The sequence below is a fragment of the Maniola hyperantus genome, chromosome 3 (assembly GCF_902806685.2).
Source record: "Maniola hyperantus chromosome 3, iAphHyp1.2, whole genome shotgun sequence".
Lineage (NCBI taxonomy): Eukaryota > Metazoa > Arthropoda > Insecta > Lepidoptera > Nymphalidae > Maniola > Maniola hyperantus.
This window is the reverse complement of record NC_048538.1, coordinates 4,598,461-4,618,099: the sequence shown is the minus strand read 5'-3', so window position 1 is coordinate 4,618,099 and position 19,639 is coordinate 4,598,461. Positions and strand designations below refer to the sequence as shown.

Genomic DNA, 19,639 nt, shown 5'->3' with positions numbered 1-19,639 from the left:
CAGGATACAAACATTTGCTTACTTGTAGGTGCGAAGACTGCAATGTAGCTGGACGGCATCGGCCAAGATCCAAAACTCAATTTAACTTGATTCTTCACAACCGAAATGTTTCCTTACAAAGATTTTCACCAAGTCTTATCCATAGAAATTAAGTTGCCAACGTGAATGTGCAAAAGAAATAAATACGGAAAACGAAAGCAAAAAAAAACGGAAAACCGAAAACTAAAAACGGAAACGCAAACGGAAACCCTGTAACAAAGAAAAACAAGATTATAATTTGTGCTGTGTGAAAATTTCGACACGTGGAATTTTCCCGATCAAACACAACTCACCTATTGAACTCCTGGCCACCAATGGTTTTCAGGAGTCCACCCACAACCCATTATCCTCATTTATTTGGGAAGGTAAAATAACTGGAACTGAAAGGGAAATCATGAAATTAGGATTTTCTCTAACCAAACCGCCATTTTGTCGAATCCACATTACTTGATTTTTCACTCACCATAATTGATGAAACATTGAAATACGTTAGGATGACTAAATTTATAACTATTGTATTTTCCCAGGCGAAGCCATGGGCGAAAAGGAGTGAGATTTTCCTGGAACGAAAAAATTCGTCTTCACATGTTGACTCCAGAAAAATTCTAAATCTCATCAATCGGTGTTGCCAGACGCAACCCGAGTGTGGCCGCTCTCATTTAGTTTGATCATGAAGCCAATTCATTTTTGAATATTTGCGGAACCTAAGGATATATTATAAGAACCGTTTTGTTAATGACTTAACAATAAACAAATGATATTATGGTTTTATTTAATTATTTTGTTTTATTTTTACGACAATTGACAACGAAGCAAACGCCATCTATTGTGGCTCGAATGAACTCTGAACATCGACCCACGCGTAGTTCTGCACCTTGATGCTAGGTGGCACCAACATACTTTGAACAAAATTGATTTTTATTAAAAGCGAAACGCTAGTTAGTAGTTCAAAATTTACAACGTCACATCATGCTGTTATGTACACACCAGCCATTCCGGCTGTAATATTTAACAAAAACAGTGATTTTCAGATTTTTACTTAGCAACACCGCATACAAGGGGCAGCGTCAGCGTGACGCTTCACAAGCTGGCGGTGTTAGTTCCGATTTTGGCCACGCGCTAAAAGAGCCTTGATCATGCCTTGATGCTTGTCGCCTTCTTGTCTATAGTATATAGTAGATAGGTAGGTAGGTAAGCTCAAAGCTGTAAATGCCTGGCCCATAGAGGCCTGGCCCATGCCTGGCCATAGGTATCTTTGCTTTGCTCATGCTCCATAATGTGATAATTTTGAAGTCTATGGTTATTGTGAATTTATGACGTGAGCACAGAGTACTTTTAACATAAGGAATTAGGAAAGACGTGAGTGAGCGAGATGTTTTGTAAGTGCGAGTGTTTTGATTTTATCGAAATTATAATAAAAACTGGGCATAATCACAACGCGTAGTACACGTAATTTTAAGAGAAAGTGAAATTACTGTAGTTTTGAAATATTAGTTTACTATGTTAGCTTCATAATCGCAAGTTTTAAGTGTTTTATCCGTAAACAAGGAATTGTTGATTGTGTGATAGTATTGAATTTAATTTGTGTATTTTCTTAAGTATTGTGAGAATAATGGGTGATAAAGACGACTATTTGACTAGTTATCGGGTGTTTTTCGAGAATTTTGCGGCTACCGTGGACCCTGAGGACCAGCTACCCGTGAATATAGCAGGGTACACAATCACAGAGGCGGAGGTGCCGGGCGAAGTGATATATTGGACCACACAGTATTTGACAGAAAAGTGAGTAATTTTGTAAAATTTGCCGAGTAAAACAACATTTAAACTGGAATAAATTACTATGTGATATATTTAACACTTCATTCATAGTAAAATGGTGTTCTCTTCATCATCTACAGGATTCCTAGTACAGGGTTCTAGTTGTAGTACTAGAACATGCAAGCGACTTCGTTTGTGTGGATTTAGGTTTTTATAAATCCTGTAGGAACTCTGAATTTTCGGAATAAAAGCTGGCTCTATGTCTCTGGATTACAAGCCACATTTGTACTAAATTTCATCAAAATTGGTTTTACGAGGCTGTGAAAAGGTAATGGATCGACAGACGTACACACTCCCATTTATATATAATATTATATAAATGGGTATTTTTGTATATAGTTACACCCTTTTATTGTGAAGCCCTTGATATATTATAATCAGTACCCTTATTATAAATGCGAAAGTGTGTTTATTTGTTAGTTTGTTGGTTTGTTGGCTTGTCCTTCAATCACGTCGCAACGGAGCAATGGATTGACGTGATTTTTGCATGGGTATAGATAAAGACCTGGAGAGTGACGTAAATTACTTTATATCCTGGAAAATCAAAGAGTTCCCACAGGACTTTTAAACAACCTAATTCCACACGGACGAAGTTGCAGGCATTAGCTAGTATCAAAATATATAAATGAAGCAAATATTAACATTACACAAAAAAATAAAGTTTGTACTTAAGTAATTATTGATAACTATTTCATATTACTTAAGTGATTTGACATGCTAAAACTTAACTTTATGACCACACCCAGCTTTGCCAGATGGAATTTCCAAAAATTTTTTAGTGGTAGTCTTTTCTTTCTATCTTTTATAGGGAAAATCTGTTGTATTAATTTATTTATTTTTATCAAACTTCACTTCACTTATGTTAATATTTCAGTGAGTCAAATTTCTCCTTTTTAATATATTTAATACTAGCTGATGCCCGCGGCTTCGCCCGCGTGGATTTTGGGTTTTAAAAATTCTGGTAATTTCCATTAAAAAGAAGCCTATCCCTAGTAGCCCGTCCCCGAGATGCAACATATCTCAGTACCAAATTTCGTAAAAACTGACAGATAGACAGACAAAAATTTTAAAAACATGTGATTCAGTTATCGTACAGTTCAAATAACCATATGAGCTTAATATGAGGTAGTTATTTCGAAATTACAAACAGACACTTCAATTTTATTTATTAGTATAGAAGTATAGATATAGATACAGGTTGTGAATAAAATAAAAATACTTTGGGATAGATTGTTATTCAATGAGACCAAGTAAGAAATCACCAATCAAGTGACTGTTACAGTGTGCCATGACCCTTGGTTTCACTTTATTCTAGATCATTGACACTTACATTTCATGGTATATTATGCTTTTGGTAGTCAAACAAAGTTGTTTGCTCAAGTGTTATAAGTTTTGTTAGATTATGGCTGAGTGGGGTCAGTCACCTGAAAATATCTATAGATGTCCCAACTTGTTCTATATGTGTTGTTGGACTGATCAACTTATTACTAGGTTTTGTCCAAGACTTTGTCAGTGATGACTTAAATTTTAAAGAAATCCTGTGAGAAACTTTGATCTTGTTGGGTTCAAAATGCTAAGTCCTCTGCTTGCCTGCAAAAGTCCCATTAAAATCGGTTCAAAATTAGCCTAGACAAATAGACAAACAATTTAAAACCGCCCAAGTGCGTGGCGGGCCACGCGCAGTGTAGGAACACTAGAAACACTATTCTCTGCGTGTAAACCTCTAGTATTTCTATCTGGCGTCGAGTGAATCTACCACTGATTTGGAATCCGATACGTTTGGAGGAGGTAAGAGATTAGGCTTAGGAACCACAGCTTCACATGCTCTTTAAGCTAACACCATCACTTCCCAGCTTGGGGCCACTACTTTTCTTGACAAAGAACCTCTTTTTTAAAGTTGGTCAAAAAGCCAGAATGCCTTTTGTGGTGTGAACACCTAGACTCAAACCTGGGACTTCACGATCCGCAGCCGAAAAGGTATCCACAAGACCAGCGAGGTAGTTTTGAACGAAATTGTTCTTGTTAATATGTACTTAAAATCAAACATTAGTCACCATATTATGTGGTGATGTCCTCGACCGCAAGCCCTACTTATTCTATGGGTGACGCTTATCCATACTAATATTATAAATGCAAAGTTGTATCTGTCTGTCTGCTACTTTCTTACATCCAATCTGTTTAAAACCAATTTTGACAGATTTGGGTATAGAATACGGAGATACAGTGCGACAAGGCTCTTTTGGCGCGTGGTGAAAATCGTAATTAACGTTGCCTTCAAGTGTCCCCTTTGTTCTTGTTTGAATAGTCTGCCTTTGTTGAACAAACTAACGCCCCCCTGTCAATGTCATTTAGGTGCCAAAAGAGCCTTGTCGTACTGTAGCTCACATCCCCAGGGAAGGACCGAACTAGGCTACTTATTGTTAATTTTGACAAAAATTGATATAGAGATAGCATGCGTCCCAGAGACGAAAATATTCTACTTGTTATTCTGGAAAATCAAAGAGTTCCCACGGGAATTTTCAAAGACCTAAATCCACGCGGGCGAAGCCGGCGACATCATCTAGTATAACTATAAGACACATTGCTGTACAGGTGGAAGCATAATCTATGACTACATATTACACACGCACACCTATGTATGTGTCATCACTAAATCCGACTAGTCCTTAATAAACACATAATAAAACTTGTTTACTATGATCATTTTAGTTGGTACCTATCATGTACCTACCTAAAATGAAAACAAAAATTAACCATGCTGTAACAGAGAAGGAAAACATCGTAAGGAAATCTGCATGCCTGAGAGTTCTCCATAATGTTCTCTGTAAAGGTGTGTGAAGCTACCAATCCGCACGTGGCCAGCGTGGTAGCCTATGGCCAAACCCTTCTCGCTCTGAGAGTAGACCCGTGCTCTGCAGTGAGCAGGCGATAATGGGTTAATCATGATGATAGGTACCTGCTTACATTCCTTAAATGCACTTTGCCATTTTATTACCAAAGTTTTTAGGTAAAAGCTTATTCGTGTATAGGTATGTAGATGTGGTGTGTACCTATTTAAGTAATAACCATCGATTTTACTTCAATGGTAATAAAATAACAGATTAATCCATACTAATACCAATATTATAAATGCGAAAGTGTCTGTCTGTCTGTCTGTCTGCTCGCCTTTCACGGCCCATCCGTTCAACCGATTTTGACGAAATTCGGTACAGCTATAGCTTGCATCCCGGGGAAGGACATACGCTACTTTTTTTCCGGAAAATCAAAGAGTTCCCACGGGATTTTTAAAAACCTAAATCCACGCGGACGAAGTCGCGGGCATCATCTAGTAAAATATAAGTGGCAAGAGACTTGCACTCAGAATAAATAAGTAGGTACCTACTTAATTTTATCCTAATAGGAAAAATCCTATGAGTATCTATGATCTATCTATCTATGAATCGATTGATAATGATCAATTTTACTCAGGATCTTCGTCCAGCAGTGGAAGTCAACCGATAGAATTCCACTGTTGGACATAGGTCTCCCATTCTCCACTCGTAACAATCCACCAAAACTCTTTACGACTCCTTTGAAGTTTTCTTAAATAAATAAGTCTATTAGTATATAATTTGTGTTTAAAGAAATTAAAATACCTTTATGCGCGTAACACTTACGTAAATAGTACTTACAATACAATAACTTCCAGTGTTATCTAATCTTTTTCAACTTAACTAGACCGAAAAGATTGTACGATTGTTCTATGGAATGGATTTTAATTGCAGACCCTTGCCTAACATAACGCTATGGCAAAACGGCCAGCAGAACATGCTCGATATTCAGGAGCTTCTGAGTACAGGTTTTCAAGTCATCATTTCGAAAGGTTTTCCAGGAAATCCAGGAACAAAGTCGCTGAAAATAAGTAACTGTTTATGTTAACAGTAGCTTATAAGAAGCCTTTGTAGATAAATGGGCTTAGGGTAATTTTTCACGAGGGATGGGTGTCAACAGGATCACCTCATTTTCATAGTGAACCCTTTTCTGTTATAGCTAAAATAGACTTTATAATATTACATACCTACTTATACTTAACAATGAAAATGGAGCGATTCTATTAATGGGTTATTCTTGGCTCAAACTTCCTCCTACGCTGACCAAACAGGTATTACGACGTTCCCAAAAGTTGCCAGCGTGTGGTGCTAGACTGTTTTGCTTCACGCTGATGTGGCGGCGACGTTGGCGCTCCAGCGCGTACCCAGTCAGCATAGTGCTGTCAGCGTTATTCGCAACGCCGACGATCAGCGTCAGAAGAAAAGTAGCCAATAACATATCGTTCGCGCGACCGTCATCAGCCAAGGAGAATTCAGGCCATACTAAATTAAACCTTACCCATTGGAACACTTGTCGTACTTTTCTTTTTACAAACTTGACGCTTTCTGGAGAAGAGGAAATTAATCATAAAAAATAAGCCCACAGTAGGTAATTAATCGTAAACATGAGCAATTTTAGATGTATTCACACTCTACTTAGTGCTACCTATTCCGGTTAAGCCGACGTAAGTTGCGTGTTACGATATGATGTGCTCATTGTATAATAGTAAACTCACTCCATCAATACAAGCTGCGATGTTGATGTCTTTACTGTGTTAACTATAGTCGTGTGAATCATTGATATTATCTTGGTGATTTAATGCGAGTAAATACCTCGCAATAGGTACGGTATTGCGAGGTATCCCTATCCACTATCCAGTGATTCATGCTAGCCGTCTTAAAGTTCAATCAAACGGACAAGTCGAAAGTGTAAAATCTACACCAATATTATAAAGTGGTAAAGTTTGTTTGTAGAATCGAATCTCTGGAACCATTGAACCGATTTTAAAAATTCTTTCACCAGTAGAAAGCTACATTATTCCTGAGCTACATCCATACCATAATAATAAATGCGAAAGTGTGTCTGTCTGTCTGCTAGATTTTCACTGCCCAACGGTTTAACCGATTTTACAGAGGCAGCTTACATCCCGGGGAAGGACTTAGGCTACTTTTTATCCCGGAAAATCAAATAGTTCCCACAGGATTTAAAAAAACCTAAATCCACGCGGATGAAGTCGCAGGCATCGTCTAGTAGGCTATATTTTATTATCAAAAAAATAGAGATCCGAGAGAGAGTACGACAATTGCAATAATAAGCTACCCGTGCGAAGCCGGGCAGGTCGCTAGTCTAAAATAAAAATAAAAGAAATCATTTCAGTTTTAAATATGTGGTCTGTGGACCCAACTTTGGGCCATTTCGGGCATTGCTAAGCCCTATTTAGCTGGCTCGTCGACCATGTATGTGCTTGGGAAGGCACTTCTGGGCTTTGAAATTCGATAAAATATGGAGTCAACGTCGTGCATTGCGATGGAGAGTACTGGTACTGTCCACAGACCACAACAAATTAACTTGTCACATTATTTTTAGACTTATTAAAAAGCTGTGATAGCCTAGTGGTTAGGACGTCCGCCTTCTAATCGGAGGTTGGGAGTTCGATCACAGGCACACACCTCTAACTTTGTTTTAAGTAATTAAATATCACTCGCTTTAACGGTGAAGGAAAACATCGTGCATGCCTTAGAGTTCTCCATAATGTTGACTTAGACTATGGCCAAAACCCTTCTCACTCTGAGAGGAGACCCGTGCTCTGTAGTGAACTGGCGATGGGTTGATCATGATGATGATGATGATTATATTTGCATAACTATCCACCTTTTTAACCGACTTCAAAAAAAGGAGGAGGTTCTCAATTCGTCGGAATCTTTTTTTTTTTTTTTTTTTTTTTTTTTTTTTTTTTTTTTTTTTTTTTTTTTTTTTTTTTTATGTATGTTCCCCGATAACACGAAAACGCCTAGACCGATTTTGAAAATTATTTTTTTGTTTGAAAGGGTATACTTCAAAGTTGGTCCCATTTCAATTTGGTGAAGATCTGATGAACATCTTCGAAGATAGATACTGGAACTCTTCAACGGATAAGAGTAAATTGCTCGCGATCAGTGTAATAGCTTAGTAAACAGTAGACTTTTAACCAGTCATAGCATAATTCCATGGGGCCACTAAAAATTGTGAAATAAAATTTTTTTACAAAAAAAATAAAAACCGACTTCGTTACACAAACACTAAAAATTGAAAAATAATTTAATTTATTACCGAATATATTATGTATACAAGAGTTAATATAGTTCCATAATAATATTTTTTGGGGTCGGTGCCAATGAGGTGCCATTGTGGAGTCCCATAAAAATATGAAGTCTAGACGATTCGCGCAGCTAAAGCTAATTGGCACCGGCACCAAAAAGTATTATTATGGAACTATATTAACTCTTGTATACATAATATATTCGGTAATAAATTAAATTATTTTTCAATTTTTAGTGTTTGTGTAACGAAGTCGGTTTTTATTTTTTTTGTAAAAATTTTTTCACAACAGTGTAGGTACATCAATGAATAATACACTGGATGACGTCCTAAATCGAAAAAAATGGTGAAATAACTAAATTAATACTGGAAAGCGGCAGAACAAATCTGCTAGACAAAAATACGTAGCTAATAAAAGTTTACTGCAAAGACACTAGGTTCTAGACCGAAGATGTAATTTTAAGCAAATCGTTATCCACCACTTATTTTTATTACATTAGAGATTTCCGTATTGAGACAAACTTACACAAAATTGACCAACCGATGACCTCAAGAAGGTGGTGGGGAGCGGATGGATGAGGAGAGCGGAGGACCGTGTCCGGTGGCGCGCTCTTGGAAAGGCCTATGTCCAGCAGTGGACGCAAACAGGCTAATGGATTGGATTGGATTGGATACAAAAAATTTAGTTAAGGCATTAAGTACTTGACATAAAGCTTAAGGTGATTCATATAGTATGTACATGGTATTTTCGTAACTATAAGTAATATTATAATAAAATAGGTACTCTAATTTTTAAGGAACTTTTCTAGTCCTCTACAAAACACACTAGGAACTCATATTATGGTCCCCACGACACAGGTTACCTAGTGTGGAGACCACTAGTAAGTAAGTAACCTTTTTTTTGTAAATAAAGATATTTTATTTTATTATTATTATTTATGGCCTTTTCCACGACTAGTGAACAATGTTACATCCATGAATAGTACAGTGGATGACGACCCGAATCGAAAAAAGCGGTGCAATAAAATGAAGGGGCTCGGGTAAAAGTGGCGTCATTTTTAGGTTGGCGGCCACGTATAAAACGAAAGCGACAAAACAAATCGGCTAGACAAAAATATGTAGTAAGAGTTCAATGCAAGGAGAATGTAGCGATTTTGGCGAGTTCAACACACTAGGTTCAAAGCAAGTTTTTTTTTAATCTGACATTTTGTCAACACCCAGAAGAGGGGTGTTATTAGTTTGACGTCTATATCATAGCTCTTGAACGGATGTGCCGATTTCTATGCGCTTTTTCTATTTCGAGAGGAAAATGTGTTCATTGCATTCTACAATTGCACGTTTGCAATGTTAATATCTCCATTTCCCATAATATGTAAATAGTGAATTATATATGTAGTGACGTGAGTCATTGTTTAGGTTACCTTATCGTAGCGAGTACGTAGGTAGTAGGTACCTACCTAAGCTAAAAGTGCAAAACAATGGCAGAAGTTTAGATGTGAATAGCGTAATTTAATAGACCTACATTAAATATCAACACATATAGTGTGAGAAAATATCTGGTTTCACGTCATATTTTGCCTAGTTTGCTAGTAGGTCTTACTTAGACAAAAATTAGTATCGCATTTTTTAATTTAAGTAAAATCGCATTATTATATTATTACTAGCTGTTGCCCGCGACTTCGGACGCGTGGATTTAGGTTTTTAAAAATCCCGTGGGAACTCATTGATTTCCCGGGATATAAAGTAGCTTATGTCTCTCCAGGTCTTTAACTATACCCAATACCCATGCAAAAAATCACGTCGATCCATTGTGACGTGATTGAAGGACAAACCAACAAACAAACACACTTTCGCATTTATAATAGGGGTAGGTACTGATTACTTACGTAAAATTGGTTACAATGCATGAAGTTTGATGAATTTATTTTACTTAACTACTTGCTTAAAATAAAACCAGAGATTTAGCCCCTTAATCTGTCTATAAGTCATTTAGCGAGGTTCATTTTGTCATAAAAGACCATACAATTATTTTTGAAAGTTGCTAAGTAATAAATAAATATATAAACGTTTATTTCAGACGTTTCGATCCATAATCCATCGATAGATTACAGATAGGATTGATTAATTTCGGCCGTAAGCCAAATTGTGTAAGTAGCCTGTACTATTTATTATGTAATCTGAGTAAGTAGTAAGTTTCAACCTTCTATTTTTAAATTAGATTAAAATTGTCGTAAAAACTGTCCTGTTCATCGATATCAGGATTGTATTCAAAGCCAAGTTGTCGACCAGTGACTTTGATCACCCACACAAAAAGGCAAAAAAGTCGCACTGTGCACGTTTTGGCCTCCACGTTTGGGTGATGCATTTTAATAAATCTTAAAATACATTGTGATTTTAAGCTTTGGCAATGAACGAGGCTGTCAATTTGATATGCTATTTAAAAAAAATCGCCGATTTCAAGAATGGGAAGTTCGTAATACATTAAAGTGTACGGTACAAAGCTATTATTAAACTCTCTGGTACTGTGGATATAAATGAATAAGATTATATTTAATAATTATATATATGTATAATATATTGAAGATGACGAACTTTACAAAATGGTGAAAAAGTGCATAAAGACTTGGGAGGTCTTAGGGCCTTCGTCACATAAGCTTTTTCTAAAGCCTATGTACCTAATGTCCCTAACTCAATACAAATGGGACTACAGAATTCCCGAAAATAGTGTTTCAGGGAGTGTTGTTAAAATAATAAATCATCATTTAAAATCGGTGTTTAAAATATATGTATACCACTGACCTGAGAACCTCTCACTATTTTAAAAAAAGGAGACATTCTTGTCGGTGTAGCTTCGTGGAGCTTATAGTTTTTTCTGAACTTATGTTTCTCTTTCTAATATTTCTCTCTATTTAGTTCTGTATGACATGCCGGAATGGCGATACCGCATCGGAAAGAGCATGGTTTGGTAGTTGGTACATGTGAGTCGCTGGTTACAAGCTGTAGAAAAATTTGGAATATAATCTTTAAAAGAGGCATCCAGCTGCGGACGTCCAATGGTAGATCAGAAGACGAAAGCGCTTTTTGAAGAAATCTTCTGATGATAGTTAGTCCAGTATTTATTTACACTTCTTACAATAAAATACGAGTGCCTCTTATATATAATGTATTATTAAGTATAATGAAGTTTCGTTCTAAAAAAGTGGCACTTTAGCCAGTGTCTGTGTAGGTTAATTGAATGTGGGTGGATTTTCGAAAGAGATTTCGTAATCTCGAGGCTATTGTTATTTAAATATCTAATTGCCTATTAAGCGTGTTAAAAGTGTGGGTTATTTTAGTATTAGTGGTTATTCAAATCAATAAATTAGATAATTTGAATATTAAACGAATGCAAAATGCAACGAGGTCAATTATAATAATTAGGAATCAAACGAACTTACCTTGTGATGTTTGATATCTAATTATACGAGCGTCTCGACCGAAGATGATTGTAGTCACATGCAGCAGTCCGTCAGATTCTGCTGTCCTCATCACACATTCAGAGTTAAAAAAAGCACTTGACATACAAGTGCCTACACCTCGCACCATGGCGCAGTTAACCGTCGTTATATTCTCTTGTTCATTTTACCATTTAGTTTCCCAAATGACTGTGTAATTAGTGTAAATTTTCAAAGTGACGTTAACTGGGCGTAAATCTACCGTTTATCAACACATCGTGTTTAACATCTTCATACAATTTTGTCAAATTCACTCACGGTCAACTTGAAAAGTGATACAAGAGGACTGCGATGTGGAAAAGAAAAAGTACCATTTCGTATTCGAAAATCAATAAATCATAAGGGTTACATGAAGAAGGGGTGGTGCATAAACCACTTGTTGCAACCTAAGTGCACTAGTCGACACCGGCGGCAGAGTGAACTAGAGTGAGGGAACTCTCGGTTTGATCCAGAATCGACGATGAGTCAAATATTAGGCTATGGGTGACGTGAAATCAAAGAAAAAAGCATCAAATGTAGGAACATTGGTCGCCTGCTAGTGTCGTCGAAGCCTCGATGTTTTGTTATAAGTTCCCTAAGAGCGATCACGCACTCCTCCGATCAGTCCTTGAAAATACGTTCCTTTTTGTTTTACGAACTATTTGTACGGTAGCTTATTATGTCGTAGGTATTTTTATATCCGTATTTTCACGGATTCGGTTCGGATGAGTGCGTGATCGCTGCAACCGTCGTGAACTGTGCCGGCAGCACGCCCGAGACCTTTGAGACAAAGCTCCCATTAATATGCACTTTGAATAATATCATTTCCTGATCCCGAGTTACCGAGTGACTTGTTTGAAGCAAGTTTATGTATATGAAGTACTTCAAAAGAGGGGTTTGCAATACGATATTGATTTTCCTGCAGGAAGACCAATAAATAAAATAAATACACTTGTTGTACCAAAATGAAATGAATGTAGATACATTTGAAAGTGTAAATAGACAGGCCACTCAGTGATGTTAAAGTGGAAGCTCAGACTCTCTCCTACGTCAAATCTGAATCTGTAAACGAATGACGTCAAATCTGTACGAGCTACTGTTTATTGAAATTTGTAAGATGATTAGAATCTTGCCTTCGGAAATGCCTCTATGTTTGCACCTGGACCCACTGGACATTAAAAAGGCTACAGGAAATTAGGTGGATGAGAAAGGCGGTCGACCGTGTGAAGCTATTGGCATTCCTATATTCAGTAGTGAACACATACAGGCTGATGGATGGATGAGTGAATGGTACTGTGGAATTTAAAGTCAGTGTCAGTGGATTCGCCGTTTTCATATAAGGTATATTCTTTATCTGAAAATGCTTATCTCGTGTTCTGTTGCGCGTAGTTGTTTGCCATCTTTCTGAAAACCTCTTATGTGCAATGCCCAAATTGGCTTGGTGTGTCTGAATCACAGATAAGATCTATAGATACAGATAGCACGAAGTCAATGAACCGAGTCCTGCAAATTGAACATTTTCTTTCCTACACAATGTTGTCTCCAGTTCTCAGCAAAGTACAAGGCTGAACCAAATCAGACCTAGTCCGTTAGATGTAGAAAGCCAGGAATGTCTTAACCACATTTTTTAGATTTTGTCTCAACACGTAAATCTCTATTGTAATAAAAATAACTGGAAGAAAACGATAATATTTAAAATAACATCAACTTGCTTTGACCTTCGAGCATTTCGGCAATGAAAGTGTATAAATTTGTTAGTGATTCTCTCAAATTGATATAGTTTTAGGTTTAATTATGTAGTTTGATTTTGATTTGGTTTGTAACGATGGGGCTGGCATATAGATTATCTGTAAAAGCCCCTTACAAAATGTCAGATTAAAAAAAAACTTGCTTTGAACCTAGTGTGTTGAACTCGCCAAAATCGCTACATTCTCCTTGCATTGAACTCTTACTACATATTTTTGTCTAGCCGATTTGTTTTGTCGCTTTCGTTTTATACGTGGCCGCCAACCTAAAAATGACGCCACTTTTACCCGAGCCCCTTCATTTTATTGCACCGCTTTTTTCGATTCGGGTCGTCATCCACTGTACTATTCATGGATGTAACATTGTTCACTAGTCGTGGAAAAGGCCATAAATAATAATAATAAAATAAAATATCTTTATTTACAAAAAAAAGGTTACTTACTTACTAGTGGTCTCCACACTAGGTAACCTGTGTCGTGGGGACCATAATATGAGTTCCTAGTGTGTTTTGTAGAGGACTAGAAAAGTTCCTTAAAAATTAGAGTACCTATTTTATTATAATATTACTTATAGTTACGAAAATACCATGTACATACTATATGAATCACCTTAAGCTTTATGTCAAGTACTTAATGCCTTAACTAAATTTTTTGTATCCAATCCAATCCAATCCATTAGCCTGTTTGCGTCCACTGCTGGACATAGGCCTTTCCAAGAGCGCGCCACCGGACACGGTCCTCCGCTCTCCTCATCCATCCGCTCCCCACCACCTTCTTGAGGTCATCGGTTGGTCAATTTTGTGTAAGTTTGTCTCAATACGGAAATCTCTAATGTAATAAAAATAAGTGGTGGATAACGATTTGCTTAAAATTACATCTTCGGTCTAGAACCTAGTGTCTTTGCAGTAAACTTTTATTAGCTACGTATTTTTGTCTAGCAGATTTGTTCTGCCGCTTTCCAGTATTAATTTAGTTATTTCACCATTTTTTTCGATTTAGGACGTCATCCAGTGTATTATTCATTGATGTACCTACACTGTTGTGAAAAAATTTTTACAAAAAAAATAAAAACCGACTTCGTTACACAAACACTAAAAATTGAAAAATAATTTAATTTATTACCGAATATATTATGTATACAAGAGTTAATATAGTTCCATAATAATACTTTTTGGTGCCGGTGCCAATTAGCTTTAGCTGCGCGAATCGTCTAGACTTCATATTTTTATGGGACTCCACAATGGCACCTCATTGGCACCGACCCCAAAAAATATTATTATGGAACTATATTAACTCTTGTATACATAATATATTCGGTAATAAATTAAATTATTTTTCAATTTTTAGTGTTTGTGTAACGAAGTCGGTTTTTATTTTTTTTGTAAAAATTTTTTATTTCACAATTTTTAGTGGCCCCATGGAATTATGCTATGACTGGTTAAAAGTCTACTGTTTACTAAGCTATTACACTGATCGCGAGCAATTTACTCTTATCCGTTGAAGAGTTCCAGTATCTATCTTCGAAGATGTTCATCAGATCTTCACCAAATTGAAATGGGACCAACTTTGAAGTATACCCTTTCAAACAAAAAAATAATTTTCAAAATCGGTCTAGGCGTTTTCGTGTTATCGGGGAACATACATAAAAAAAAAAAAAAAAAAAAAAAAAAAAAAAAAAAAAAAAAAAAAAAAAAAAAAAAAAAAAGATTCCGACGAATTGAGAACCTCCTCCTTTTTTTGAAGTCGGTTAAAAATAGCTATGTGTCCAATGCACAAATTGGCAAGTGCGATGCGTGGGTGGCGTGGATGCGGTGATAGCGTCATGTCAATGGACGCATCGTTTGTTGGCTTCTCTACTACGTCCTCTTCTTTATGTGATATGTAAATCTAACAGCCTAAGTTAGGGCTTTTGGTAGAAAACTCTTCAGAGATAAGTTATCCTTGTGCTGGTACATGTCTTTTTCATGTTTACTCTTTAATGATTGGTAGGTACGATATAAATAAATAAGTTAATCTTCCTATGCCTATTCGCTTCTGAAGTTTTGCCGTTATTTTGGTCATGTATCCTATAAGCCGTATCAGACCAATATTTGTAGAAATCATCATATCCGGGTGATTCTAAGCTGATGTTCTGAGTCGTTTCTTCTTTTATTTTTATTATCTCCGCGATCGATTTAATACAACTTTAAACCAAGGTTAATCCCAGCTTGACTAGTGTACTCTCAAATATTACATTTTCTTAAACATACCCTTATACCTTACAAATCTTTTAACAGTGTTGACCATATACCCCAACGTTGAGCCAGAAAAACGTAAAAACCGTTGTTTACTGTTTGTGATGTGCATCAAAAGATTTATTATCTAGACACTTTATAGTCTGTAGCTGGCAACAGATCAATGCGATGCACGTTAAATGATCTCATAGGACACTCATGCTACACGTCATTAAAGCTCCTTTAGAATAATACCGTGCACGTCGCCAGGAGAGTTTCGTAGTCCATAAAGCTGTTCGCACATTAAAGTACGCACCACAATCATTTTTGCCATTGACATTTATGATCGCTTAAACTGCATAAAAATACGTCAGTGAAAAGCTGAGGTCGTCGTTAATCGTCATCAGCACACGCCCCATTCATTTCTAAGTTTTCTACACTTAATAATGATTTAGTTATCATTCGCAGTAAGTACTAAAAAAAGTTGCGTATGCGTGCTATAACTGTAGGATTAAATTATGAAGTGGTGATTCGCGGAGAATCGGGGCAGACACGTCTCTTTCATAGACCAAGTGTGGTGTTGTTTATAATCAACAGGGAACTTAGCCGCGCCCGTATCTAATATCCATGTCCACATAGGCTCCCCATTAGGTACTATAAAAGTCTAGGGACGAATTCTAGCAAAACAACGCTTGTGGATTTCTTCAGCGTCTTCCTACGCAGGTATGGTGCTTTTCCGTCAAATATGTCACTTTACAATGATTCCGCTGGATTTGTTCCTAGCCCAAACCACACGAGTAGATATCTAAACAGCGCCTAATGTGCGATCCGCTTAAACCGCCGGGGTATCATTAGACGTGGTAGAACCCGGACACAAGTGTGACTGACCTTTTTATGTATCGTACAGACAGACGTACGCGTCCGCATTTTATTTTGTGACTGCATATGGGGAACACGGGAAAATAACACATGTTCCGGTGCAAACAAGTGAACGGCCTAGTGCGTTTTTTTACACGTTTTTTTAGTTCGTTATATGAACGCTATGAATATTGCTATGAATTGTTTTGATGTAAACATCAATGTATACTGCATAGTTAGCGTGATTGATGATTATTAAATGTTATCAGATGCTTTCAGCACAGGCAAAATTTTAAATGAGTAATGAGTTATACTAAGTGAGTTGAATGACTTTGTACTATGTCTACCTATTGTACAGTTCTATTATCACTTTGTTATTGCTTATAGTATAAAGGTCGTAGGAAATTTTAAGGAAATGCTTAATGAAATGCTTAAGCTGAATTTAGTATCTAACTATATAAAAGGAAAAGGTGACTGACTGACTGATTGACTGACTGACTGACTGACTGACTGACTGGCTGACTGACTGACTGACTGACTGATTGACTGATTTATCAACGCACCGCTCAAACTACTGGAAAGATCTGGCTGAAATTTGGCATGCAGATAGCTATTATGACGTAGGCATCCGCTAAGAGAGGATTTTTGAAAATTCAACCCCTAAGGGGATAAAAAGGGGTTTGAAATTTGTGTAGTCCACGCGGACTTGGAAGTCTGAGCATAAGATACTTAAACTAATTTGAAGATATTATTATTGTTGTTCAGATCGTGTGGATGATGGATCTATGAAATCAAGATTTACCATCATGTTTCAAATCCAAAGTCATTTCGAAAACCAAACTTGAATTGAGGCATGTTTCAAATTGATATGACTTAAATGCCATAACTAATTTCGCGCTACTGGTGGCGTGCTTTAGGTAGATTGAACTGACATAGGTTTCCGAGCCGGAGGTAATTGCCATGTTAGTCATGTTTAACTGCAGGTTAGGTATATTATTAATTTTTCCCTTTTATTAACTTCCTACGGTTAAACCCACATTGATCCGCAGTTATATTAACTACTCATCTATCAGAATAAATATTTTGGCTTTTCGGAAAACTAATACTTGTTTTTACCTACCGTAGCAATATATAATTTCTAGAGTAGTTTCAAAAGATAAAGTGTGTATAAAACAAGAAAGCTTGGAAGAAACTTCGTATGTTGTTTAAATGCAACCAACTAATTAAAAATGAGACATAAAAGCACAGCTGTTAATTCTTAGTAAAGTGCTCTGCCATTGTTAAATACAAAATTACACTCTAACAAAATTTCTAAATCTAAAAATAGGTGTTCAGGACAATTTAGTCTTAGACATTTAGATTTTAAGCAATTTTTGGTCATTTGGATATATCACTTCACTGCCCATATTGTAAATACGAAAGTGTGTTTGTTTATTGGTTTGGCCTTCAATCACGTCTTAACGGAGCAACGGATCGACGTTATTTTTTGCATGGAACATAGACTACTTTTTATCCCGGGAAATCAAAGAGTTCACACAGGATTAAGAAAAATCTAAATCCACACGGACGAAGTCGCGGGCATCTGCTAGTAATTATAAGTTAAACTCTACATTCTTACCCTCAATTAGGGTTTCCAGGTCGCCAAACCTAATAGCCGGACACCAGCCAGTTTGGCCGGACATTTGGGTAGAAAGGCCGGACACCCTACATTATTGAGGATTTTGAGTCTTAGTAAAAGCCGGACAAGCCGGACACCGTTTATTTTGGCCGGACACGCAATCAAAAATCCTACCCATGTCGGGCTTTATCCGGACGCCTGGCAACCCTATCCTCAATGTCTCTACATTTGTAACATGTATTTGTTTGTTTACTTTCAGACAATGTCCGCCGACACTGATGACACATCTGCAGCGGATCATACTTGACGAGGTGCGAATCGCATCGAAGAAACATCCTAACGAATTTGGTTACAACTCTGATGAATCGGGTAAGCCTTTTTTTCACTATGGATCTCACTATGGTCCGCGTGGATTTAGGTTTTTCCACGAGAACTCCTGGATTTTCCGGTGCAAAAAGTAGCACATGTCCATATCAAGGATGCAAGCTACTTCTGTACCAAATTTCGTCAAAATCGGTTATGGATGGGCCGTAAAAAGCTAGCCAACAAACAGCTCGATATACAGACAAACAGACACACACTTATCCATTTATAATATAAGTATAGATATATGGATTATGGACTATGGGTTGGCACTTGGCAAACGCTTTACCACGATCACACGTTTGCCTAGAAGATGCTTATTCACTTTTGTTTAAAAAAATACACGGATTATTATTGGTAGGAAACACTCTCTCCTCTTGTACAATCTAGAGTCTAGACGGAATGTAGGTTATAAAATATTACGATTCCAGGTGATTAACTGTACCTACCTACGGTCCTACGATCTCCAATAACTCAAGTAGGTACTCGAAGTGTATACTTACTTTAGCCTAAAAAAAACACAGGTCAAGCAGCATCTCTGATATAAACGAGTCCTTACCGATTATTATTAACTTAGAGAGCGTTTAGGTCCATTTTCCCGGCAATATCTAACTGACTGTATTTCGAAATCCCTTTGTAAGCAGAATTTAGATTGTAGACTATTCTAAATCCAAGGTATAATAAAGATTGTAGCTTTATTACGTAGAGTAAAAATCTTTACCACGACCTTTTACAAACTCCCTGTGTACCTACCTAGTAACTTTTAATCTTCGATAGTCGCATAGTGCCAAGTTTCTCCATTTTACAAAATGTGCTTAAAAGTATCTAACTTATCTTACAAAAGCCATAACTTTGTCGTAATAGCCCCAAAGCTAGACGGATCGATACGGGCTCGTGCATAAATAAGATGTAGGTATGTCACAATATTTTTCTTGTGTGGCTTTCGGATGCTGAAAGAGATATATCGGCTTTGTCGATGTGTCTTCAAGGACATGCGTAGACATACTTACTAAAAAATTCAAACTAAGATTTTGGTGTTGTCGTGCGGCAATGTCGATTAGGGTTGTCAAGTGTCCTGAATTAATTTTTCAAGCATAACAGCTTACTATACGACGTGCACAATGGGACACACTCAGATTAATAAAATTCAACGTCCTGACTGACTTATCAACGCACAGCCTAAAGCGCTGGTCCTAGCCTAGAGACATGAAATTTGGAGGGTGTGTTCTTTGTAAAGAGTAGGTATCTACTAATAAATAATTTTTCGAAACTCCACCCCTAAGTGGGTTAAAGGGGGGGTTTGAAATTCATATAGTCCACGCGGACGAAGTCACGAGCATATTATGCTAGTGGGACACAAATTTA

At 36.9% G+C, this 19,639-nt stretch overlaps 1 protein-coding gene across 3 annotated transcripts in view; it reads left to right on the top strand.

The window, feature by feature from the left end:
* Nucleotides 1-1,383: 1,383 nt before the first annotated feature.
* LOC117996571 (nascent polypeptide-associated complex subunit alpha, muscle-specific form-like) overlaps nucleotides 1,384-19,639 on the top strand; it is a 128,347-nt gene continuing 110,091 nt past the window's right edge. For 2 of the 3 annotated variants that reach the window (XM_069509561.1, XM_069509560.1), the window contains exons 1-2: nucleotides 1,384-1,821; nucleotides 18,171-18,280. In XM_069509561.1, coding sequence (XP_069365662.1) covers nucleotides 1,652-1,821; nucleotides 18,171-18,280 — 280 coding nt within the window. In that variant the 5' untranslated portion in view covers nucleotides 1,384-1,651. The remainder of the gene's footprint in view (nucleotides 1,822-18,170; nucleotides 18,281-19,639) is intronic. The other variant, XM_034984648.2, reaches the window with a different exon arrangement.